At 36.3% G+C, this 26,289-nt stretch overlaps 1 protein-coding gene across 5 annotated transcripts in view; it reads right to left on the bottom strand.

Annotated features, from left to right (window-relative positions):
- ADK (adenosine kinase) overlaps positions 1-26,289 on the bottom strand; it is a 510,898-nt gene that overhangs the window by 81,017 nt on the left and 403,592 nt on the right. For 4 of the 5 annotated variants that reach the window (XM_082639748.1, XM_082639750.1, XM_082639751.1 and 1 more), the window contains exons 8-9: positions 13,478-13,513; positions 3,576-3,690 (exon numbers count right to left, since the gene is read on the bottom strand). In XM_082639748.1, the coding sequence (XP_082495874.1) occupies positions 3,576-3,690; positions 13,478-13,513 (151 nt within the window). The remainder of the gene's footprint in view (positions 1-3,575; positions 3,691-13,477; positions 13,514-26,289) is intronic. The other variant, XM_082639752.1, reaches the window with a different exon arrangement.

Here is a 26,289-nt window from a genome sequence, read left to right as displayed (position 1 = left end):
TTGCGGTACGCGGGCCTCTCACTGTTGTGGCCTCTCCTGCTGCGGAGCACAGGCTCCAGACGCACAGGCTCAGCAGCCATGGCTCACGGGCCCAGCCGCTCTGCGGCATGTGGGATCCTCCCAGAGCGGGGCACGAACCCGCGTCCCCTGCATCGGCAGGCGGACTCCCAACCACTGTGCCACCAGGGAAGCCCTGCCCTCCTTTCTTTAAATCCTTCCTAAAATTCAAGGCTTAGCAAGGATATCAATGTGTCTTGGGAAAAACCACTTAAAATCTCTGAATTTTGTCTGAAAAATTACTTTTCACTTTTCTTTCTGTTTTATATACTTTTAATTTTGGAGAATTTTAAACATATATAGAAGTGGAAGTAATAGCATAATGACCATCCCCCCATATATCCATCACATGGCTTCCAAAATTATTTTCTCATGACAAATCTCATTTCATCTATAACCCCACTTCACTATTTACCACTCACTGAATTATTTTGAAACATATTTTTTGTTTTTTTAAATTTTATTTTATTTTTTGTTTTGCGGTACACGGGCCTCTCACGGTTGTGGCCTATCCCGTTGCAGGGCACAGGCTCCGGACGCGCAGGCTCAGCGGCCATGGCTCACGGGCCCAGCCTCTCCGCAGCATGAAACATATTTTTTGAAGTAAATTTCTCAATCTTGCTTTTGACAATTCTAAAATAAGAAAGTTGAAATAAATTAACTGTAGGGTTCCTTCTCCCCACAATTTGACAATAATTTCTTTTTTCACCCATTTCAGGCTTATATATTTAATTCAATAAAAAATTTACTCCATATTCACTATAACTTCTTTCTTCAAGCTTTACTGATCTCCTTCTTTGAGTCAATACAACCCATATACTCTGTACCAATAATTAAGAAATATAATTATACTTTGTCGTATTCATACTTCGATGTGTACCAATTTTATGTTCCAGTTAGATATTTAAGGCTATCTTAAATTTCCGTGTTCAGCAGAGTACTGAACAAACATAAAGGTAATAATTGCTACTGTTTATAATAATTATAAATTAACTGGTTTTAATCCTAAGGGTTCAGAGAGTATTTAAAGGTTTGTATTTTGGCTTTAATAGTAGGCGGCAACATATTGACAATATTACTCATTTTAATCAATAAATGTTTGTTGGGCTTCCTGGTGGTGCAGTGGTTGAGAGTCCACCTGCCGCAGGGGACACAGGTTCGTGCCCCGGTCCGGGAAGATCCCACATGACGCGGAGAGGCTGGGCCCGTGAGCCATGGCTGCTGAACCTGCGCTCCACAACAGGAGAGGCCACAACAGTGAGAGGCCCATGTAAAGCAAAAAAAAAAATGTTTGTTTACTAGATGAAATTCCTATTCTATTTATTTATTTTTAAAATTATTTATATATATATATATATATTTATATTTATTTATTTTGGTTGCACTGGGTCTTAGTCGAGGCACATGGGATGTTCACTGCAGCATGCAGGATCTTTTTTTTTTTTTTTTTAGTTGCGGCATGTGAACTCTTAGTTGCGGCATGCACGCAGGATCTAGTTCCCTGAACAGGGATCGAACCTGGGCCCCCTGCATTGGGAACATGGAGTCTTACCCACTGGACCACCAGGGAAGTTACCTCTATTCTATTTATGTGATAGATGGCTGAGTAAAAACAGAAGTGAGGTTTTGTTCTTGAAGTTTAAAACTAAGGAAGTAACTTATTTCTGAATTCTATTTGCTCATAATCAGATAAATTTATTTATTTTATTCAAGCACAAGTATGTGGTAAGTAAAATGTCTTTTTTTTTTTAAGGAAAGACATTTCTAGACTGACAATATCTCCAAAATATCAAAGTAAATGAACTAAATCAATGTGGATTTACTCAACTGAATTTTAATAAATTAAGTTCTTGAAAATGAAATCTTTTCTACTGAGAGAAGACAGGTGCCATTTATTTAAAAAAAAAAAACAATAAAAGGTGTATTTTCACAGAAGAGAACAAACAGTGCTAAAACTTGTAGGGAACCACAAAATACCCCAAATAGCCAAAGCAATCTTGAGAAACAGAACAAGGCTGGAGGCATCACACTTCCTGATTTCAGACGATATTACAAAGATAGAGTAGTCAAAACAGAATAGTACTGCAGCATAAAAACAAACACATACATCAATGGAACAGAACAGAGAGCCCAGAAATAAACCCACACACGTATGGTCAATTAATTTATGACAAAAGAGCCAGGAGTATACAATGGGGAAAGGATAGTCTCTTCAATAGATGGCGTTGGAAAAACCAGACAGCCATATGCAAAAGAATGAAACTGAACCACTATCTTACAACATACATAAGCATCACCTCAAAATGGATGAAAGACTTGAAGGTAAGACTTGAAACCAAAAAACTCTTAGAGGGAAACAAAGGGGATAATTCCTTGACATTGATCAATGGTGATTTTTTTGGATTGCACACCAAAAGCAAAGGCCAAAAAAGCAATAATAAACAAGTGGGAGTTCAAACTAAAAAACTTCTGTACAGCAAAGGAAACCAGCAATAAAATGAAAAGGCAACCTATGGAATGGGAGAAAATATTCCCAAGTCATGTACCTGAAAAGGGGTAAACATCCAAAATATATAAAGAACTCATACAACTCAATAGCAAAAAACCAAATAATCCAGTTAAAAAATGGGTAGAGGATCTGAATAGACATTTTTTCAAAAGAGGACAACAGATGGCCAACAGGTACATGAAAAGGTGTTGACCATAACTAATCATCAGGAAAATACAAATCAAAACCACACTGAGGTATCACCTCATACCTGTTAGAATGGCTGTCATCATAAAGACAGGAAATAAATGTTGGCAAGGACATGGAGAAAAGGGTACCCTTGTGCACTGTTGGTGGGAATGTAAATTGGTGGAGCTGCTATGGAAAACAGTATGGAGGCTCCTCAAAAAATTACAAGTAGAACTACCATATGCTACAGCAATTCTACTTCTGAGCAATTAGCCAAAGGAAACAAAAATACTAACCCAAAGAGATATCTGCACCCCTATGTTCGTTGCAGTATTATTTACAATAGCCAAGACATGGAAACAAACTAAGTGTCCACTGATAGACACTCAGGATGGACAGACTTCAGAATGGAAAAAGAAAATGTGGTACACACACACACACACACACACACATGCTGAAATGTTATTCAGCTATAAAAAAGGAAATGCTGCCATTTGAAACAATATGGATGAACATTTAGGGCACTATGCTAAGCAAAATAAGTCAGACATGGAAAGACAAATACTGTATGATATCTCTTATATGAAGAATTAAAAAACACCCAACAAAACCCAAAGTCATAGATACAGAGAACAGACTGGTGGATGCCAGAGGTGGGAATGGGGGTGGAGGTGAGATGGGGTAAAAGGCATGAAGGTGGTTAAAAAAAAAAAAAAAGAAAAAAAAGAAAAAAAAGAAAAAGTACATTGCTTTGAATAAATTATAATAGAAAAAATATAGAATTTTGTTAGAATGATTAATCTCCATAATACTGGGTTTCTCCCACAGTTTCCACATGTACCTGTAGCCAGTATGGTGTCATCTCTCCCTTGGGTGAAAATCACGATTCGCTGCCTCTCTGAGTTCACCTTTGGAAGAGCCTGTGTCTTTTTGGCTATTTCTTTAATGTCTTCAGTCTATTAATAGAAAGGAGGAAAAAAATTCTCATAACCAATACAATAAACTAAAATCCTATTAGTAGATTAAGGATTTATCTTCTCATGTTCAAAATAAGAGAGACCTGAAGATGTATTAAGAGTTATTATTTAAAAATTTTAACCACATACAGAAGTAAATAGAATAGTATAACAATCTTCAAGGAACCCACCATCAAGATGCAACAATTTTAAATTTATGATGATGCTTATTTCATCTCTACACCTTTATCCACCTGCCTTTCACATTATTCTGAAGCAAATCTCAGATACTAATGTCACATGTAAATGCTTTAGTAGGTATTTCTGAAAGGTAATGACTCAAACATAACCATATAACTATTATCATATTTTTAAAAATTAATATTTCTTTGATATCAACAAAAACACAGTTTTCAAATTTCCAATTAATGAGAGATTGTAAAAAGAGTAATATTAAATTATTTTAGAGGTTTACAGAGCATAATTATGCTGATTCTGGAAATAATGCAGTTACTATAATGCCAAAATTTTCAAAGAACTAAAATAAGAGAAAGATAAAGATAAAGATATCTTTATTTTAAAGATAAAGTTTTAAAAATTACAAATTAATTCTAGAAACCCTCATGCTATTTTGCATATCACATAGGCTGTGAAGTTTTACATCATAAATGTCTGTCTTGAAATCTAACTCTTGAGCTATGGGTTAGATGGTTAGAATCATGTTTTCAACAATTTTAGATAACTTAAAAACCCATGTCTGAATTCAGTTGACCTCTAAAATTGCCCACGGTTTGGGGTTTGCTGGTAGTTTACTCTATCACTGTGTAAAGTTTCAAACAGTTATGGAGAGAGAAACACATACCAGAGGGGAAATATATCTAAGAAAATAATTTAATTAGGATACAGGACAGAATTTAGGTAAGTAAGGCAGACAAGTCACATTGGTTACAGACAACATCAGAAACCATGATGTTTTTAAAAGTATGATGGTCATCAGTGAAATATTTGTATGCCGTTTATTCACAAAAGACTTAAGAAATTCTGGATGATATATGAACCTAAGCTTCCCCTATACCTAACATCATGATTCCAGAGGACTGTTGTTTCTGAAAAGAATAGCCACTTGTGATTGGACAATGCTGCTGACCTTTCAAACATGCTGACTATTCCACTTCTGGGTGCTTATTTTAGAAGAGAACTAAGCCTGAACTCTGATAACATGAGAAGAAATTCCCTCAGTTTGAGGGGAAAGACTATTAGAAATGACTGGCAACAGTCGAAAGGACCCCTCAAAATGCATGTTTTTTTTCTGTTTGTTTGTTTTTTAAATTTTTACTGGAGTATAGTTGATTTACAATGTTGTGCTAGTTTCAGGTGTACAGCAAAGTCAATCAGTTATATATACATACATATATCTTTTAAAAATTCTTTTCCCATATAGGTCATTACAGAGTATTGAGTAGAGTTCCCTGTGCTATACAATGGGTCCTTATTATTAGTTATTGCCAATGTCTTATAATAATAATGTCTTCACTCTCTCAAATAAATGTATACATTAAAAAAATTACATATATTCTCTCAGTCTCCTTATCAAACACATATTTTACTGCTGTAGGATTTTTGCTTATGATTGAGTACTGTTCATCTTGAGTAAAGGTAACAGGCAAACTCCAGAAAGATTCACTTTACCATCTTGGGAGCGGAATCTTATGCATGTACTGGATGTTTTTTAAGTAGAGGTTCTTCTTTAAGGTGGTATAAGGAATAAATTAAGAGTGAGATTCGGTTGTCTTATACCAACCCTGTGAGAAGATATATTTTTTGTGGTAGTTTTGGTATCCTAATCAAAGAAATATTTTTTTTATGTCTCAGATTAAATCTTATAAAAATGGCAATCCAAGATGGAAACAAACTTTTCAAATACAAATGATAAATCTTCACAGAAAGGTTAAGCTATATTTTCTACTGATATTTGCATCGATATCCACAGTTCGTACAAAACCCCTTTGTCCCTCTTGGATCACTGTCAGTGTGCACCAAATCTAAATTTCTCACTTTGCTTTGAGGAGTCATTGCTTTGCCCTCAACAGTTGATTCCCATCTAGTATAAAAACTTTTCTTAAAATCTCTATTTTGTCTTCCCAACAATATATATATTTCGAGTTCTATAGCCTCTCCTCCCCTATCCCCTGGTAGATTCTTCTCCCATATACCTGGGTTAACATATCTTAACAGAATGAAGAAATTACAAGGGAGTATGACACAGCTGGGTTTACTATTTGTGTGACCTCAAGGAGGTCAATAAACCTCTCAAGCAGGTAAATAAACCTCCCTACAAAACGAAGACAATAATATTTGTGTTAAATGATGTTGGGAGTGAAGTATGCTAAAATCAGCGGGCAAAAGTCTGAAGAGAATCGGGATATTTGCATAGGCTCATAGTATCTCCCCCTAAGATACTTATTCATTACAAAAGGGAAAACAGAAATGTGACAGTGGAGAAAGTTGACAGACATCCCTTCACCCCAGTGATCAAATTTAGCAATGTTAAAATTAGTGGGTAAAATAGGATATTTGCACAGTCTCAAAATATTGCCCCCAAGACATTTATTAACTACAGTGGGAAAACAGTAACTTCACAGAGGATAAGTACCACCTTAACCCAGTGATCAAAGTTAACCTGGCCAAAAAAAAAAAAAAAGTTAACCTGGCCAACAGTAAGACACTGGGCTATCATGTACATCCCTGATGTGATGCACTGAGAAGGGTGATCTCTGTGGTATTTCTGCCCAAAATGCATGACCTCAATTTAACTATCAGAAAACATCAGACAAACCTAAATTGAGAGACATTCTACAAAATGACTGACAGGTACTCTTCAAAAGTATCAAGTTCATGAACAAGGAACAAGTGAGAAACTGTCTGATAGGAAGAGACTAAGACGATATGACAAATAAATGCAACCTGTAACCCTGGATTAGACTGTGGAACAGAAAAAGGAAATTAGAGGAAAAACTGGTAAAATCAGAATAAATTCTGTAGTTCAGTTACTGACACTGTACAAATGTTAATTTCCTGACTCTGATTATTACATCCTGGTTATGTAAGATGTTAACATTAGGGGAAGCTGAGTGAAGGTATCTGGAAATTCTCTGTACTGTTTTTGCAAATGTTCTAAATCTAAAATTGTTTCAAAATAAAAAGTTAAAAATGTTTTTTTGTGAGGATGAAAGAAGATAAGGTAAGTGAAAGAGCTTAATGCAATATTTAGCATATGCCAAGTACTTAATAAATATTAATTTATTTCCTCTATTTACTGTCATTTTAATACTTTCCAAAATTGTCAAATCCTAAGTTGCCTCAAAATCTCTAGAAAGGGCCTCAAGAGTATTGAGTATCGAGAATTCAATTATGGTATCTAATCAGGGAGGACAAAGAGAAAAAAGGAAGGAGAAGTAGAAGAAAGCTCACACAATTTAGCTATGAGCCATGTATAAATAGCTATGAGCACTCTGAAGTACTCATTAAATCTTAACCACTCTAGGCAGTAGGTATTATTACTATAGCCCTATTTCATAGATGTAGAAACCAAGAGCCATGTATGTAGCTCTGAAGTACTCATTAAATCTTAACCACTCTAGGCAATAGGCATTATTACTATATCCCCATTTTATAGATGAGGAAACTGAGTCACAGAGAGATTAAGTAACTTCCTAAGGTCATAAGCATACTAAGAGGTGGAGTCAGGACTAGCATCCACAAAGTCTAACTCCAGGGATTATACTCTGTCATGTTATCCACAGATTATACTGCTTCTATGAATTCTGGCAAAGTGCCTTCTGTTGTTGTAACCAAAAAACTAGAGCATGTTTATCCTAAATCATTTTATGCCACATTCACAAGTCATTGCTGATCTTGCATTTAAACATGATATTTCTTCTTAATTATTCTGGCTTGTATTTTTACCGCAGTGAATTTCATCTTCTGAATTTCCAGATATTTCTCATTCTCCAAGGTCACTGGAAATCTAATTTCCTCCTCCAGTACGTCAGAATGTGAGAAAGAAAGAAGTGTAGTAGTAAAGAGTACCAGACTCAGAGAGCTGAGCTCTGATTCTGGCTCTATTGTCTGTTAGCTACATGACCTTGAACAAGTCACGCAGCTTATTTTTTCTGTTCAACTGATATGGCAATACATGCCCTACCTACCCGAGCCACCAGGTTTGTATGAATATTAAATGTATCGATGATATGTTAGAAAAGGTTTTATAAACTGTGAATCATTTCATAAATGTTAAATTATGCTTTTATTGTCACTGGTGATCACACACCTTAAATTTAGCATTGTTTTCCAAATTAAAAAATATATCCTCAGCACTTCCCTGGTTGCGCAGTGGTTAAGAATCTGCCTGCCAATGCAGGGGACACGGGTTCGAGCCCTGGTCTGGGAAGATCCCACATGTCGCGGAGCTACTAAGCCCACGTGCCACAACTACTGAAGCCCTCGCACCTAGAGCCCATGCTCCGCAACAAGAGAAGCCACTGCAATGAGAAGCCCGCACACCACAACGAAGAGTAGCCCCTGCTTGCTGCAACTAGACAAAGCCTGCGCGCAGCAACACAGACCCAACACAACCAAAACTAAAAAAAACAAAAAAAACAAAACAGAATATATTCTCTTCATTCCATTTTTAACAAGTTGATGATACAAATATTAAACAATACTGTCACAATCTACCTACTCTTATAGAATACCAATTGTGGTCTCTGCATACATTGCCTCACTTAACCACAGCGTATTCTGCTTTGTTTCCGAAATAGGAACTCCTATAATAATTATGGGGTTCATATGATGTGTCAGCCTCTGTCCTGTCTCATACTACCTCCTCCTCACTCACTCCGTTCCAGTCACACTGGCCTCCTATCAGTTCCTGGAGTACACAGTACATTATGCTCTTTCGTGTCTGTGGGCCTGTGTACTCTTGTTCCCTCTGTTTGAAATTTGTTTCCCTACTGTTTGTTTGTTTTGCTTTTTTCTGTCATAGCCAGATATTTGTATTTTTCAAAGTGTTAGGCAGAAAGTCAGTGCTCAGCAAATATTTGTTGAATGAGTAAGTGATTAAATGAAGAGAATTTGGAGACTATTGTATCTCTTTCTGTTAACCTAGTGTTTTAAAACTGTTGTCATTTGGGACTCAGTCACCTAGGGAAGCAGCATTGTACTCTCTTAGCCAGCATGACCTGACTTAGTGTCTTATTTCCAGAAACTCTTGGTGATCATTCACTGCATTCTTTGTATTTGTAAGGAACACAGGAACCTTAGAAAAATCTTGGAGAATTCTTTGGGAATCAATACCTCCTGAAACTCTCTGGACTTGCTATCCAGTGCTGATCAGTGGAACTTTCTGTGATGATGTATATGTTTATATCTGCTCTGTCCGATACGGTAGTCCCTGTCTACGTATGCATGCACTTCAAATGTGCCAAGAGACTGAGGAACTGAATTTTAAATTTTATTTAATTTTAATTTAAATAGCCACACGTGGCTAGTAGATGCATATTGGATAGCACAATTCAATACTTCCCTCTCTTAGTGGTATAAGATGATAGAGTTGTCATTGGTCAGAGAAAGACTACAAGCTTGGAAGCCTCTGGGTAGAGTCATGGGCTGTAGGGAAAGTAGGAAATGTTAAAAGATTGCTTTATTTCCTCTATGGTTAGAAGTATTGTATTTTTTTTTTTTTTTTGCAGTACGCGGGCCTGTCACTGTTGTGGCCTCTCCCGTTGCGGAGCACAGGCTCCCGACACGCAGGCCCAGCGGCCATGGCTCACGGGCCCAGCCGCTCTGCGGCACGTGGTATCCTCCCGGACCAGGGCACAAATCCGCGTCCCCTGCATTGGCAGGCGGACTCCCAACCACTGCGCCACCAGGGAAGCCCAGAAATATTTTATTTTAGAGATCTAAAATAAGAAAATTAAAATTTGTTGCCTGGAGTAAAACTGAATAACTGATCCAATAGAAAAGGTCTGAGTTCTCTTCATCATTTGACATATACTCTATTTCACTGAGAATGAAAATATAAAAAATATTTTTATTTAGGTTTTGGAGGTATGTCCTTCACTTTAATTTAAATCAGTTTTCAATACTGCTTTAAAAAGGTTTCATGGGCTTCCCTGGTGGCGCAGTGGTTAAGAATCCGCCTGCCAATGCACAGGACACAGGTTGGAGCCCTGGTCTGGGAAGATCCCACATGCCGCGGAGCAACTAAGCCCGTGGCCACAACCGCTGAGCCTGCACTCTAGAGCCCGTAAGCTACAACAACTGAAGCCCGCATGCCTAGAGCCCGTGCTCCGCAACAAGAGAAGCCACCGCCATGAGAAGCTTGCGTGCTGCAATGAAGAGTAGCCCCTGCTCGCCGTAACTAGAGAAAGCCTGCGCGCAGCAACAAAGACCCAAGGCATCCAAAAAAAAAAAAAAAAAAAAGTTTTCATAATGAAACATGTTACTAAGTACCTTATTTTTATTTAGGTTCTAAAAATACAAACTTTTAATCAGTTCAGTTCAACATAAGGTTGATTTAAAAACACTGCAGTCTGAACCGATTTTCCAAAATAATAAAAGGCCTCATGAAACTTTTTACCCCAAGAATTGTCATTTTAACTTCTTAGCAGGCCTGTCATTTAAATCAGGGCACTATGCAATTTTCCATCAACCTATATATATATATATATAAATCCTCTCTCTTCTGCTTTGTGCTCTGCCCAGCTCCAGTTTTTATCTCATTCTCCAGTGCCCTCCTAAGCTGCCTCTTCTTACTGAAAATTGCCCAATTCGTTATAAAGATTAAAGAATTTTTTTTTTTTTTTTTTTGCGGTACGTGGGCCTCTCACTGTTGTGGTCTCTCCCGTTGCGGAGCACAGGCTCCGGATGTGCAGGTCCAGCAGCCATGGCTCACAGGCCTAGCCGCTCCGCGGCATGTGGGATCTTCCCAGACCGGGGCACGAACCCGTGTCCCCTGCATCGGCAGGCGGACTCTCAACCACTGCGCCACCAGGGAAGCCCAAGATTTTTTTCTTAAAGAAAGATTATCTAAAATTTGCAGAGAAGCTAATCAGAATATCATAAACAATGCTGCTGAGTATATTTCCTGATGAATAAACACTGGTTATTTTTAGAGGCATTTAGATTGGTCTCTTAGCAGACAGATCACTAGTGGCAACACTCAGTGGCTTTGGGAACTGATTGGGATTTATAACAGAAAATGAGGGTAGGACAGTGGATTTGTGGGAAGAAAAAAATGTCCACCTTTCCTTTCTTTTTTAATTTTTTCATTTCTCTCCTCTCATTCATGCCCCAAATTAAGAGGTAAAATTAAAGTTGGGAGGAATAAGACAGATCTTGTCTAGTTTGTCACACTAGACTTGAGAGCACTGACACATTTCCATAGACATTAAACTGTTAAGTGATTTATTTTTGTTTGAGTCTTTAAAAATACCAAGTTTCAAACCTATGCTTTCATATTCCTATCTAATGGACTAAGGAAACTTTCATGACATTTTAAAATCATTCAGTTTCTCTAGATAGTATTCCATACATGGATTATATTTTATTAATAATACTTCAGGGTATTCTACTCATGGCTCTTACAGATTCTGTGATGCGTATAATATTTTAGGGAACCCATGAAGGGACACGTCAAGACACTGTGTGCTTTAACCAATCTAACACATCATTGTCAAATCACCAACTGAGTCATCTTGCTATGTCAGGAGGTAATAAGGTATCCTACTATAATCATCATCACTTTGTTTATATGCTGTAATCATTTGTGGCAGATTTATGGTAAAAAGAAACAACTCTAGAATCAATGAGTAAGAACTAACAGAAAGGTTAATATGGTGCTGGTTAGTAGAAAATAGAAAAAGTAGTTTGTTGCTAAGACTGTATTTAAACTAGGCATATCCAAAGCATGTAGCTCAAGAGAGCAATAAAACTATGAATTAGTAAGGTTTAATAAACTATTAAAAATTATTATCAAGGTACTACTGAATCATGATCATTTGTTATACAACATGTTATATTTCTAAACATCTACAAAATTGGTTATTTTCTAGAACCAAAATACATTTTTAAATGTTAGCACAGAAAATAGGACACAAATTTATACTCTGCAGGCTTTTATCTTTGGAGAATTTTGATGTAACAACAGAGAGTATTAATTGTTAATACTGAAATTTCACATCAGTGAAACTTTAAAACATGACTGAAAACATTTACGTATAGTTTCATGATCAAAACATTTGACTTTTAAATTGAATATTCCCTTCATTACACTTAGCCCTGTATATCAATTGCCAGTTTGGGAAATGACAAAGTGAAACTTAAATTAGATAAAAATTACTTGGAAATCTTTATTCCTTCTTCTTCATGTGACTCAACCCCATATTCATGAGAATATGTTAAAACAAAAAAAGCAAACTCCCAAGAAACTATCAAAGTTGCCATTAATTGAGCATTATGAGGCAGAGTTTCATACCCTGATACAGTTTTTTTCATAAGATCTTGAGAGTAGAATACTTATACCACATGCTCACTATCTTCCTCCAAGAAAAGGAAGCCCTATGCCTGGTTGTCAAGTCCTATGACATGGATAACATACACATGTATCACTTTGTTGCTTGATAATGAATCTGTCTTTAGTATATTTAAATAACATTTCCATCACAATTTCATACAACACCTTTCTCTAAAGAGTTCAAAGTGAGCTTACTAATATATCCAATCAATGCTCACAGCTTCTGTAGACGGTAGACAATACTGAGTATGCAAATAAGGAGAGAGTTTCTGTATGTTGCAGCTCTAGTCAGATTAAATGTTAAAAAAATTACTACCATGAAACATTCCAAGTTGCTGTATAGAACACAGTATTCTATGTAGTTCTAGCTAAATAAATATGATAGTCATAAAACTCACAAACTCAGTGAATTCTCTGTCAATTAACCTGCGCTGAGATTAGTCAGTGTTTCCTAATGATGGACTGGAAGGTAGATATTATGTAGGTAAAAACATAGTCTTGTCTATTATCTTAATTTTGCCAACAACAACCACATGGAGTTTGGAACCTTGACAAGATAATATTTCTATGAGGAAAACAGAATCAATTATCTGGAAAGTAAAGCAAGTATCAATATTTAGTTTCAGAAAATGTATATGTTTTATGCTATCAAAAAAAAAAAGCAGAGAGAAGAAAAAAAAGAGATTCAAACAGGAAGTTTATATGAACAGTATTTAAATTAATCAGTTCCTAACAACTGTTAAGTACAACTTTTGGAAATTAATTTACATAATGATAATCTACATGTGGTAGGGTTGAAATTATTTAAATGACATTATATTTCACTATTTAGTCTTGCTCCACCACTGCTTTAGCAGTGAATCCTTATGAAATGTAATGCAGCTAATGAGGTAGCTTTTTAACTGAACAAACTGACAGGCCCCATATCTGCAGAGGCAGCTTGAAACCGTGCCCAACCTCTTGGCTTCCCAAGAGGCTTTTCAAAATTCAATAAATAACATCTGTAGGCGATGTTGGGTGCAGACCTAGCAGAGTGCGTCATAACACTGTGCTGGCAGAACAAAGAAACCATGACGACTGCCAAGTTTCCATGGCAACTGCTGCGAGGCTCTGAGAGTATAATAGCACATCAATCACTGTCCAAAAGAACTTCATTATCAGCTAGAAGAAACCTTTAGGATCTGTTTAGTGTACAATTGTGGGTTAACTCACCTCAAAGCCTTGCTCTCTAGCAAAAGTGGCAGCTTCCTGAAATAAAAAAAAAAGGAACAGTTAATTATAAAGTGCTAGGTAATGAAGAAATAATCCATTTTGAAACTTATTCAGTCTTCTTTTTAGACAATTATCTCAATATATCCACATAGTTCAATTTTTATTCTTACACCAAAAAAAAAAAAAGATTTCTTTTTACCTTGGCATAAAAAAAAAGGCAGCATAATGTCAACACACTTCACAAGTTGAAATAAGATATAGTACATGTTTTTACTGTAGCTGTCACTGTGAGTTCAGGTGTTTTGACCCCAGCAAAGAAAATCATTTGAAACCTAAGGAAGATGCTGATGGTTATGTTTTTAATTAAAACAATACCTTACAGAAATCTCTTCTGTAGAGAAAAACATCTGCTAAAAAATGTACAGATTCAGAAAACCCACCACTTTGCAATCCCTGATGAAATTTATCCAGGCAAGGATCATCAATGGATATTAAATTCAATAGGTGAAAGGATGATGGGGAACTGGGTATTTCATGGAATCAAAGTATCAAAGATCATCACATGCTGGTCCCGGGGAGCAAAGTATAACTTTATAATGGAAGGATCGAGCTGTCATCACTTTAACCCAGCGATCGATCTTATCACTTATCATTAATAATGGGATCACCAAAAACACTGTGTCTTCTGTTATGATGCAGTATAAGGTACACAGCATCAGCTACAAAGTTTTTAACATGAATTAATAAAAAATTTTTTCAATAACTTTCAGTCTACAGGAAATATAGAGGATAGGAGAACAAGTTAAATGATACACTGAGAAAGCAAATGAACAAATCCATAATGTAGGACATTATACAGGACAAGTAGCTTGGTCTCTTCAATAAGTCAATGTTATGATAAAGTGGGGAGGGGAAAAATGACCAGGAGCAACACACAGATTTTAATTGGAAACTGTTTTGAAGAAACCAGCTATAAAATACATTTTGGGACAAGTGGAGAAATTTGATTATGAAATGGGAATTAGATAATATTAAGAATTATCGATTTCATAAGGAAAATGTTCTAGATTTTTAGAGGTGTATCCTGAAGTATTCTGGGATAAAATGGCATGATATATGTAATTTATTTTAGAAAAATTAAAAAAGATAAAGTGAAGCAAAAATGGTAAAATGTTAATGACTGAATCTAGATGTATTCAGTATTAATATTTTTTTGGCCTGTTTGAAAATGTTTGTAATAAAAAGTCCCCACCCCCCATTTCTCTTTGATATAAGAGGACAGGGTAACAGAAGTTGAACATCATTTAAAAAATACAGTTAAAAATTTTAAAACAATGTTTTTCTGGATATTAAATATATCTTAAGGGCACAATCTGATGAACCTTATTATATACTCTAATGCCCTTATAATAGGTTATCAAATGACAAAAAACACATCTGTGTAACCAAATCTTTTCCCTTTCTTCACTCGGCTTTGCATATATATTTTCATTTTAGTACTGATACAGAAAATGGAGGCAATATTACTTTTCCATTCCACTTCCCCCTTGAAAATGGAAAAAAAAAAAACTGCAGACAACTGTCAAGAGCCTCTACATCTTAACTTACATTCCTCCAAAATTATCTTTGCCAAGAGATATTAATAGAAGGATGGGATGTGAGCCTGAGTAGTGAGCAGATCCAACTAAAACGACTGCTGCACCAAACCATGTAAGGCAGAAACTACAGTTAATGTCTCCAGCAGAAATCTGGGTACTATCTACATGTTAAGGAAAACACAGGGAAGAAAAGTATGTATGCACTTATGGTCCAATATACTAATAGCATATAAATTTAAAGAACCACTTTGAGGGTTTGAAAAGGTCGAAATAGATGATTACAGTTGAACACTGAAGTTAATACAAAGTGATAAGCTGAAAGTACAACTCCTTAGGCTGTTGACTACAGAAGCATAAGGCTGATTGAGTTAACCTTACTTGATATAGATTTTTAAAAAATGGAATTATGATCTTGACAATTGTTGCAAGGAAGGTTAGCCTCTCTGACAATTTACTTACACTAGAATCTTGTATACCACACAGTCAATAATATTTGCTAGCCTGGATGTCAAGGAAAAGGATAAAGTTCAAAAGATATCAACGTAGAACTTTTCCAAGCTGCCCAACTCAAGAACTAACCAAGCTAATTCTTATATGGAAAAGACAACTAAGAAGCCCTGCAAGAACTACTTATTTACATGGAACTTTATCAGAGGCACAAAAGAAACCTAGAGGACTATAAGACAAAGTTAATATGAAGAATCTGTATGACTGAAGTTGCACTAAGACGTAAAAACTTAAAATTCACATACAGTAGTTAAGTTGCCTTTTTAATGTCCAGTTCTGCTCCCACAAATGTAAGAAGCTATTGACTGTGATCTGTTGTGGTATAGTAGAACTGACTAATTGCAAGAAGGCACATTTATAAATGTCAGATCATTATTCTTTAAGGAAACTGGGCCCTAGGACACTTCCACATCTGTAAACTATTCCAAGCACCAACATATTTCTGACTGAGGAAGGACGTGCTGAAGAAAAGTCAACTCAATTTTCTATCCTAGCGCCCCCTCACACAGGTTTGCAGAGCTGTGCCCTATCACTGAAAAGCTAAGCACTTGTTCTACTGCTTAAAAAGATCTTATCTCCTGACTTCCTCCCACCTTCTTTTGATCTTGGGCTGGTGCCCCCAGTCACTCCATTAGAGAAGGCAGCTGGCTCACATCACTGCAGACTTTCCCACAGCTAACCTCTGATCTGAAGGTGTTTGTAGATACAATGATGGAACAACATTTATTTTTCCCTCTCAGCAAAACAAATAAAACAACACAGGGGAACAGTTTGACCCAGTAAGAATTTTAAGTAGAATTTTCGTCTTCAGATTCACTGCATGGAGGGACAGAAGGAAAAGGCATTAGGTCAGAAATCAGGGAAGAAAAAAGGGGCATAAATGGTGGGCAGAATAGTAAGACAGGTTCCAAATATCAAGGGTAATTCCAAGTGAACTGATCACACTAAATTGAAAAGGACTTTTTAGCGTGCCTTCGCAGTAAAAGTGAGAAAAGAAAACAAGCAAGTCTCCATCTGTGCTGCCCCAGGGCGCCACGTACTGAGTTTCACAAATCTAATGAAGCAGTCAAGTTAAAATCCAACCACAGAGTGAATGTGACATGTGGAGAACAGCTAGAGTTAGAATAGAGAAGCAGAGTGGTTCCTAATGCAGGTGATTATCCATGTGATAATCATTATATTTACAGGCTTTCCATTTTAGATCTGACATCAAAAATCACAAAGGAGGAGGGATTAAGGAAATAAACAACCGACACAGAGGCTTTCCTGCTCCCCTGAGAGTGCAGCACTTTCATTCATGCATGACAAGCAACAAAAGCAAAAGGCCAGGAAAGAGTATTTCTGAGAAGGCTGGATTTCACATTAACACTTCTTTCCATTTTGATAACTTTCACTATTATTCAGTTTCTCATACAGGTCACATTTTCAAAATCAGTTCCCATTGTTGTCTATGCTATAATACAGTATCATTTTTGGTTTACAATGAATGATACTCACATAATATGTCTTTTACAACAACAAAGCCATTTTTTCCTTCCTGGAATTGAGTGTTGTGAATAAAATGACATATAATTAAAGTCTTAGACTCTCATCTACACCACGCTATTTAGGATTTGCATTAGGCTTGCTGCTTCACCAACCAGGCTAAAAGGATGCAACAACAACCAAGTATGGTTTTTTGAGTAGAGGTTTAAAAAAAAGCTGAAATTCGCGGTTAATGAAAACTATGGAAAACTTACATTACGAGCTATTTAAAAGGATTAGCAAACCACTACCAAAAAGCACAATCCTCAGATTATACAGGAAAGGAAGGAAAAACTCAAGTGTGTGTCTGTGTGTATGAAAGACAACAATTTCCTTTATATTCAATTGAGAAGAAAACTGTTTTCTCTGCATTTTATCTGATAATACCCTGATTTTATTTTATAGAGAATTATCTGTAATCACAAACTAAAACCATAACTATTCCATACTGTTATTCTAATTCCAATTATTTGTTACTAGTTATATAGAAATACAAATGATTTCTGTGTATTGGCCTTATATCCTGACACTTTGCCAAATTCGTTTATTAGCTGTAGGAACTATTCTTTTGCTCCTGTAAAGAAAGATGTTCCTACTAACCATACTACAAAGTTATTTTAAGAATTTAGCAAATGTCTTAAAAAAATTACCTCTCTTTTCTCCTGGGTGATCTGAAGGGTATAAATACTAACTACCACCACTACCATAGCTCATAACCCTTGCTCTCCCACTTCCTGCTCTACACTTCAAGGCACTGAACCCAGTTAGAGCTATTATCTGCTTACTTATGTTACCACTCTACTTTCTGATAGTGGACATGAGGGGTCTTGGGTGTAGGCTGAAACTTCATGGGCTGAAGCAAAAAAGGGAGAAGACCTAACTTAGGACCAAAGAAAGGTAACTTGTGACTATCCACCGAAAGCAGCCCATCCATTCAAAACAAACCATTCTGTTAACCCAATGCAAACAGGAAGCAGAAAGTTCACTGGTGTTCCCATGGTCTTCACTCAAGTCATAGGAGTCCAGGGCTTTAGGAAAAGCCAAGGCAGGACCAAGCCACCAAAACAGTTCTGCTGTTTTGTTTGTTCATCTCTCCATCCAAATAGAATTTACCCTGCAAGGACAGTTTTAGGCTAACAGATACGATTACGCTAGCGGTATATCAGTGCTACAGCTGTTGGAGACCTTACAATGGTATTAGACTTTGACTTGATAATATTTGAAACAATATGGTAAATCCTAATGGTGTGGTATACATGAGAGTCTAAGATGGAATGTTACCTATGTCTGTCTTTCTCTGTATAAATCCATGTATAAAAATCTCTCTCTATAAATAAAATTCTTAAATTTGTATATACATTTAGATGTATAATGCCTTTTTCGAAGGGCTTTAAATGCAAGATAGTACTGGTCAGGAGGCAGTTACAGCCAAATGGAAAGAGTACAGGGCTTAGAATCAGAAAACCTACACTAAGGTTGCTGTTTTACAGCTCATTTGATATGTAATCTTGAGCAAGTCACTCAGTATATCAGTTTATATCAACACAACTGAGGTCAACAAAACCTACTGGATTGTTGCTAGGAATAAATAAAATATTTAATGTGAACTGTAAAATCATTTTGCCTATTGAATTCAAGCTCTTGGTAAGATCTTAGGATAATTTAAACAAATGAATTTCAGAGCATCCAGAGTACATTCAATGATTTGTCCTATCTGTGGATCATATGTGTAGTAGAGAAGCCTCTGAATTGGTTGCCTACTACATTGATCCCTAACTGGTGATGTTCAAATTCTTGTAAAATTCCCTCCCCTTTGAATGCGGGCTGGACCTAGTGACTTGCTTCTAACAAAAGTGATGTTAGATGTTAGATGACTTGCTTCTGACAAAAGTGATGGGATGTCTTGTTTGTCCATCCTCTTGCTCACACGCTCTCTCTCAGCTCTTGCTCTAGGGGAAATAAGCTGCCATGTTGTGAGGACCCCTATGGAGCGGCCCATGACTAACAACCAGAGAGGATCTAGGGCTTGCTAATAGCCATGTGAGTGAGCTTGGTAGTGAATACTCCCCAAGCAGAGATATGACTACAACCCTGGCTGACATCCTGATTACAGCCTTGTAAGAGAATCTGATTCAGAGGCACCAAACTAAGCTGTGCCTGGATTCCCTATCCACATTTTAGACACGAGGAACCTAGCCTTAGAGAGGTTAACTAACATGGCCCAATTCAGATATTTTCTCATTCAGATTATGCTAATCCTTAAAAAAGTCACAAAAATCAAATCAAACAAGCGTGGCTAACAAATCAATCGTAGGTGAGCAAATTATGGAAAGATAATTTAGATACATACTATCTAAATGGTTTTGTATACCTGATTATGATTAATCATTTCTTAGCTGTAGCGGTGATATACCTCTAAATCATGCTGACATTTAATGATAAAGAACTACCTGCTGTTTATTTTTTCCTACAATATATTAGAAAGACTTATGTTGCTTAAGCCTCTAAATATATCTTCATGCTATCCTTCAGACTATGAATTACTTTTTCTTTATGCTATCTACAAAATCATTTATATATTTTCTTATGAAACTGCATTAATGTTATACTACTTTTAATATTAAACTATTTCTGAAGAGGAAAAGTTTTAATTTGTAAATAAAGTAAACAAAGCCTAGAGAAAATCGTTAAAGAAAATATAAATCTGGGAAACCCCTTTTAAAATGTTTCGTTTACGAAAATATCTGTACTGGTTTTTCCAAACAATATAACATACAATTTTGGGGAGATTTTCAACCTGTACTCTGACATTTATTACCATATGCTTCCTGTCTGCAGAATGCTGAACAGAAATATTATTTAACATTTACTGAGTGCCAAAAACTCCGTGGGGCAATGTATAAACTATAAAGACATGCATGGCCCCTATCCATTAGCTTTATAATAAAAATCAGATAAACAGTATATAAATTATACCTTCATAAACATGACTGAAAAAAATTACTCAGATAAATTACAAGCCAAAAAAAATTAGGTTTAGTTTAGAACATACTTTCACAAAATGATTTACTAGATGTGTCTATTCTACTAAGGAAAGTTGTTAATTCCCACTGTTAAGCATATTTAATGGTGGTAACTAAAGGAAAACAAGTTTAGGAAAAGTGCTTCATCAAAATTTGACTGACTAGCTATTTGGGCTAACTTATAGAATAATCCAAGTTTTTCAGTTGCTGAAGAAAGAAAAAAGAGATGCTAGCATAAGAAAATCATCAGGGTAGCAGGCCTCTTATTGGGTATTTTATTTCCATTTTTAATGAGATAACATGTGCTTGGCATAATGAAAGAACTCAACAAATGTCAATTATTTTCCGTATTTCATTTGATCCTCATGAAAATCCCGTAAAATAGGTATTCTTCTCCTTTCACAGATGAAAATCTGAAGGTTCAGAGACATTAAAATATGTCCAAGACCAAATAACAAGTAATCGTAATAGCTGGCATTTGGATCTGAGGCTTTCCAAATGGTTTGTGCTGGTCTGCTACTGATGAACTCTTTTAGCTGTTTTATGTCTGAAAAAGTCTTTATCTCGTTTTCATTTCTGAAAGATATTTTTAGTGGATATAGAATTCTAGGTTGACAATTTTTTGTCTCAGTGCTCTAAGGTCCAGCTTGCATTGTTTCAGATGCATTCTTATCTTTGTTTCTCTGTACAGAATATGTCTTAAAAAAAAAAACCAACCTGTCTGCTTTTAAGATTTCTTTTACCACTGCTTTTATGCAATTTGATTATGATGTTCCTTGGTGTAGTTTTTTCCTTGTTTCTTTTGCAGTTTGTTGAGTTTCTTGGATTTGTGGGTTTATAGTTTTCTTCAAATTTGGAATATTTTCACTCTTTATTACTTCAAATATTGTTCTGTTTCTCCTCTCCAGGACTCCAAGTATGTATGTTAGGTCACTTGAAGTTGGCCAACTCCTGTATTATGCTATTAGTAGAATATTTATAAGTTTTAAAACAGACATTTTTCTTCTTTACTGAATTACCAGTGAGGAACTGAAGGCCCTATGGAGAGCAGGCTACAGCTTGTTAGCCTTAAGTAAAATGTATATCTTTAGACAGGTCTTGCTTCCTTCATTCACTGTCCAAAAAAACCCCTAAAACCTAAATTACTTATATTAATAAAAAGACAGTAAAAGACAAGATAAATAACCAATTCTTACAAGTTTAGACACATGTTTACATGGGGCAATGAGAAAGGTATTACTGATCAGTGATAAACATTAGACCAAAAACGGAAAGGAAGACCTCATGATGGGGAGAAACTGGCATTTTTACTAAGTGTCTTTTTAATAATTCTTCTCTCTCAATGTGCACCCGTGTCTTTTGCATTTTCCACATTCCATGCACGAAGCTTCCTAAAGCGTCAAGGTGTGATAATCACTGCCATATCAATCCGACCTTCTGTGGCCACTCTGATGACGCTAACAGCAGAACCTGTCATAAAAGCTCCTCTACTCTTTGAGTCTCTTGGTCTTTTGAGGGAGAAGACGAAATAAAATTGGAAATCACAGTAACATTCACAACCCAAAATATTACTGAATTAAATTAAGAAAGAAACTTATAGGACTACACTGTGACTTATTAGCATAACAAAATATAGTAAAAAACAGAGAAGCATCTAGTTTCCTACCTCTAGTGGGGAAGAGGGGCTGGGGGCAGGAAAGGCAGTTCCTCTTCCTCCCCAGGTCAGAATTTTTAACCTATGGATATGTACATAACACATTCCATACAAGTATCACCAATAACCAGTATTATTTTCTTCTTTCTTACTAGGTGACTCACAATAATTATGCAGAGTGTATTGTAATACTTATGTCTTACAAACAAGTCCAACACAGACAAACTTAGAATTTTCACAATGGTCAGTGGGAAGTAACAAAGATAGCCATGGCAGTAACAGTGAATACAGGTCTCTCAAGGAAAGAAAAAAAAAAAACAAAAACCTACACCAAAAATGAAACTACAAAGAAGTCAAAGGAAAAAAAAATCTAATGTGCATGAAAAACAAATCAACCAAATGTCAGGCTATTAAAAAAATAATCACAGAAAGATGATAGAAAACACCCAACAGAGCATGTAGCAGGCCCTCCATAAATGATTAATTGAAAGCGTAATTCACCTATCCTTCCTCTGTGATAAACAGGTTTAAAAAGATACTTTTGAAATGCTAGTACTGCATTTGATAATGAAGTGGGAGCCAATCAATAATCTACAAACTAGACTCAAGAAATGTCTATCTTTCTACCTCACAAACATTTTTTTGTTTTCTTTTTCTTCTTTTGGTTGCACCACACAGCTTGCAGGATTAGTTCCCTGACCAGGGATCAAACCCAGGCCCCCTGTAGTGGAAGCGCGGAGTCCTAACAACTGAACCGCCAGGGAATACCGCCCCCGCCCCTTTTTCCTCACAAACCTTTTGTCAGAATCTGAGATAACACATTTTCTAATCCTAGTGCTTCCCTGTGTGTTTTGCTGTCTCTGTAACAAAGTATGAGTTTTCATTACATATTAACAAAATGCTGGGAAATGAAGGTAATTCAGAACAGAGGTAGTAATGAAGTGCTGACATTTTTTTTAATTTTTAAATTTAATTTTATTTACTTTTTTATACAGCAGGTTATTAGTTATCCATTTTATACATATTAGTGTATATATATCAATCCCAATCTCCCAATTCATCACCCCCCCATGCCATCATTTCCCCCCTTGGTGTCCATACATTTGTTTTCTACATCTGTTTCTCTATTTCTGCCCTGCAAACTGGTTCATCTGTACCATTTTTCTAGGTTCCACATATATGCATTAATATATGACATTTGTTTTTCTCTTTCTGACTTACTTCACTCTGTATGACAGTCTATAGATCCAAATGACCCAATTTCGCTCCTTTTTATGGCTGAGTAATATTCCATTGTATATATATAGCACCCCTTCTTTATCCATTTGTCTGTTGATGGGCATTTAGGTTGCTTCCATGACCTGGCTATTGCAAATAGTGCTGGAATGAACATTGTGGGGGCATGTGTCTTTCTGAATTATGGTTTTCTCTGGGTATATGCCCAGTGGGGGATTGCTGGGTCATATGGTAATTCTAGTTTTAGCTTTTAAAGGAACCACCATGTTGCTCTCCATAGTGGCTGCATCAATTTACATTCCCACCAACAGTGCAAGAGAGTTCTCCTTTCTCCACACCCTCTCCAGAATTTGCTGTTTGTAGATTTTCTGATGATGCCCATTCTAACTGGTGTGAGGTGATGCCTCATTGTAGTTTTCATTTGCATTTCTCTAATAATTACTGATGTTGAGCAGCTTTTCATGTACTTCCTGGCCATCTGTATGTCTTCCTTGGAGAAAGTCTATTTAGGTCTTCTGCCCATTTTTGGATTGGGTTGTATTTTTTTTTTTTTTTGGCAGTACGCGGGCCTCTCACTGTTGTGGCCTCTCCTGTTGCAGAGCACAGGCTCCGGACGCGCAGGCTCAGTGGCCATGGCTCACGGGCCTAGCTGCTCCGCGGCATGTGGGATCTTCCCGAACCGGGGCATGAACCAGTGTCCCCTGCATTGGCAGGCAGACTCTCAACCACTGTGCCACCAGGGAAGCCCTGGGTTGTTTGTTTTTTTAATATTGAGCTGCATGAGCTGTTTATATATCTTGGAGATTAATCCTTTGTCCACTGATTCATTTGCAAATATTTTCTCCCATTCTAAGGGTTGTCTTTTCATCTTGTTTGTAGTTTTCTTTGCTTTGTAAAAGCTTTTAACTTTCATTAGGTCCCATTTCTTTATTTTTGATTTTATTTCCATTACTCTAGGAGGTGGATCAAAAAAGAGCCTGCCGTGATTTAAGTCAGAGAGTGTTCTGCCTATGCTTTCCTCTAAGAGTTTTATAGTGTCCAGTCTTACATTTAGGTCTCTAATCCATTTTGAGTTTAATTTTGTGTATCGTGTTCTAATTTCATTCTTTTACCTGTAGCTGTCCAGTTTTCCCAGCACCAGTTATTGAAGAGGCTGTCTTTTCTACATTGTATATCGTTGCCTCCTTTGTCATAGATTACTTGACTATAGGTGCATGGGTTTATCTCTGGGCTTTCTATCCTGTTCCATTGATCTATATTTCTGTTTTTGTACCAGTACCATACTATCTTGATTATTGCACCTTTGTAGTATAGTCTGAAGTCAGGGAATCTGATTCCTCCAGCTCCATTTTTTCCCCTCAAGACTGCGTTGGCTATTCAGGGTCTTTTGTGTCTCCATACAATTTTTAAGATTTTTTGTTCTAGTTCTGTAAAAAATACCACTGGGAATTTGATAGGGATTGCACTGAATCTGTAGATTGCTTTGGGTGGTATAGTCATTTTCACAATATTGATTCTTACAATCCAAGAACATTGTATATCTCTCCATCTGTTGGTATCATCCTTAATTTCTTTCATCAGTGTCTTATAGTTTTCTGCATAAAGATCTTTTATCTCCTTAGGTAGGTTTATTCCTAGGCATTTTATTCTTTTTGTTGCAATGGTAAATGGGAGTGTTTCCTTAATTTCTCTTTCAGACTTTTCATCATTAGTGTATAGGAATGCAAGAGATTTCTGTACATTAATTTTGTATCCTGCAACTTTACCAAACTCATTGATTAGCTCTAGTAGTTTTCTGGTGGCATCTTTAGGATTCTCTATGTATAGTATCATGTCATCTGCAAACAGTGACAGTTTTACTTCTTTTCCAATTTGTATTCCTTTTATTTCTACTCTGATTGCCATGGCTAGGACTTCCAAAACTATGTTGAATAACAGTGGCAAGAGTGGACATCCTTGTCTTGTTCCTGATCTTAGAGGAAATGCTTTCAGTTTTTCACCATTGAGAATGATGTTTACTGGGGGTTTGTCATATATGGCCTTTATTATGTTGAGGTAGGTTCCCTCTATGCCCACTTTCTGGAGAGTCTTTATAATAAATGGGTGTTGAACTTTGTCAAAAGTTTTTTCTGCATCTACTGAGATGATCATATGGTCTTTATTCTTCAATTTGTTAATTCAGTGTATCACATTGATTGATTTGTGTATATTGAAGAATCCTTGCAGCCCTGGGATGAATCCCATTTGATCATGGTGTATGATCCTTTCAGTGTGTTGTTGGATTCTGTTTGCTAGTATTTTGTTGAGGATTTTTGCATCTATATTCATCAGTGATATTGGTCTGTAATTTTCTTTTTTTGTAGTATCTTTGTCTGGTTTTGGTATCAGGGTGATGGTGGCCTCACAGAATGAGTTTGGGAGTGTTCCTTCCTCTGCAATTTTTTGGAGGAGTTTGAGAAAGATGGGTGTTAGCTCTTCTCTAAATGTTTGATAGAATTCACTTGTGAAGCCATCTGGTCCTGGACTTTTGTTTGTTGGAAGATTTTAAATCACAGTTTCAATTACATTACTTGTGATTGGTCTCTTCATATTTTCTATTTCTTTCTGGTTCAGTCTTGGAAGGTTATACCTTTCTAAGAATTTGTCCATTTCTTCCAGCTTGTCCACTTTATTGGTATAGAGTTGCTTGTAGTAGTCTCTTAGGATGCTCTGTATTTCTCCGGTGTCCGTTGTAACTTCTCCTTTTTCTTTTCTAATTTTATTGATTTGAGTCCTCTCCCTCTTTTTCTTGATGAGTCTGGTTAATGGTTTATCAATTTTTTTTATCTTCTCAAAGAACAAGCTTTTAGTTTTAATGATCTTTGCTATTGTTTTCTTTGTTTCTATTTCATTTATTTCTGCTCTGATCTTTATGATTTCTTTCCTTCTGCTAACTTTGGGTTTCATTTGTTCTTCTTTCTCTAGTTCATTTAGGTGTAAGGTTAGCTTGTTTATTTGAGATTTTTCTTGTTTCTTGAGGTAGGCTTGTATTGCTATAAACTTCCCTCTTAGAACTGCTTTTGCTGCATCCCATAGATTTTGGATTGTGTTTTCGTTGTCATTTGTCTCTAGGTATTTTTTGATTTCCTCTTAGATTTCTTCAGTGATCTCTTGGTTATTTAGTAACATATTGTTTAGCCTCCACGTGGTTGTGTTTTTTACGATTTTTTTCCCTGTAATTGATTTGTTTTTTTTGTTTGTTTGTTTTTCTTTCTTTCTTTTTTTTTTGCG

Source organism: Mesoplodon mirus (assembly GCF_964341445.2).
Source record: "Mesoplodon mirus genome assembly, chromosome: 2".
Taxonomy (NCBI): domain Eukaryota; kingdom Metazoa; phylum Chordata; class Mammalia; order Artiodactyla; family Ziphiidae; genus Mesoplodon; species Mesoplodon mirus.
This window is presented reverse-complemented; position numbering and strand designations above follow the sequence as displayed.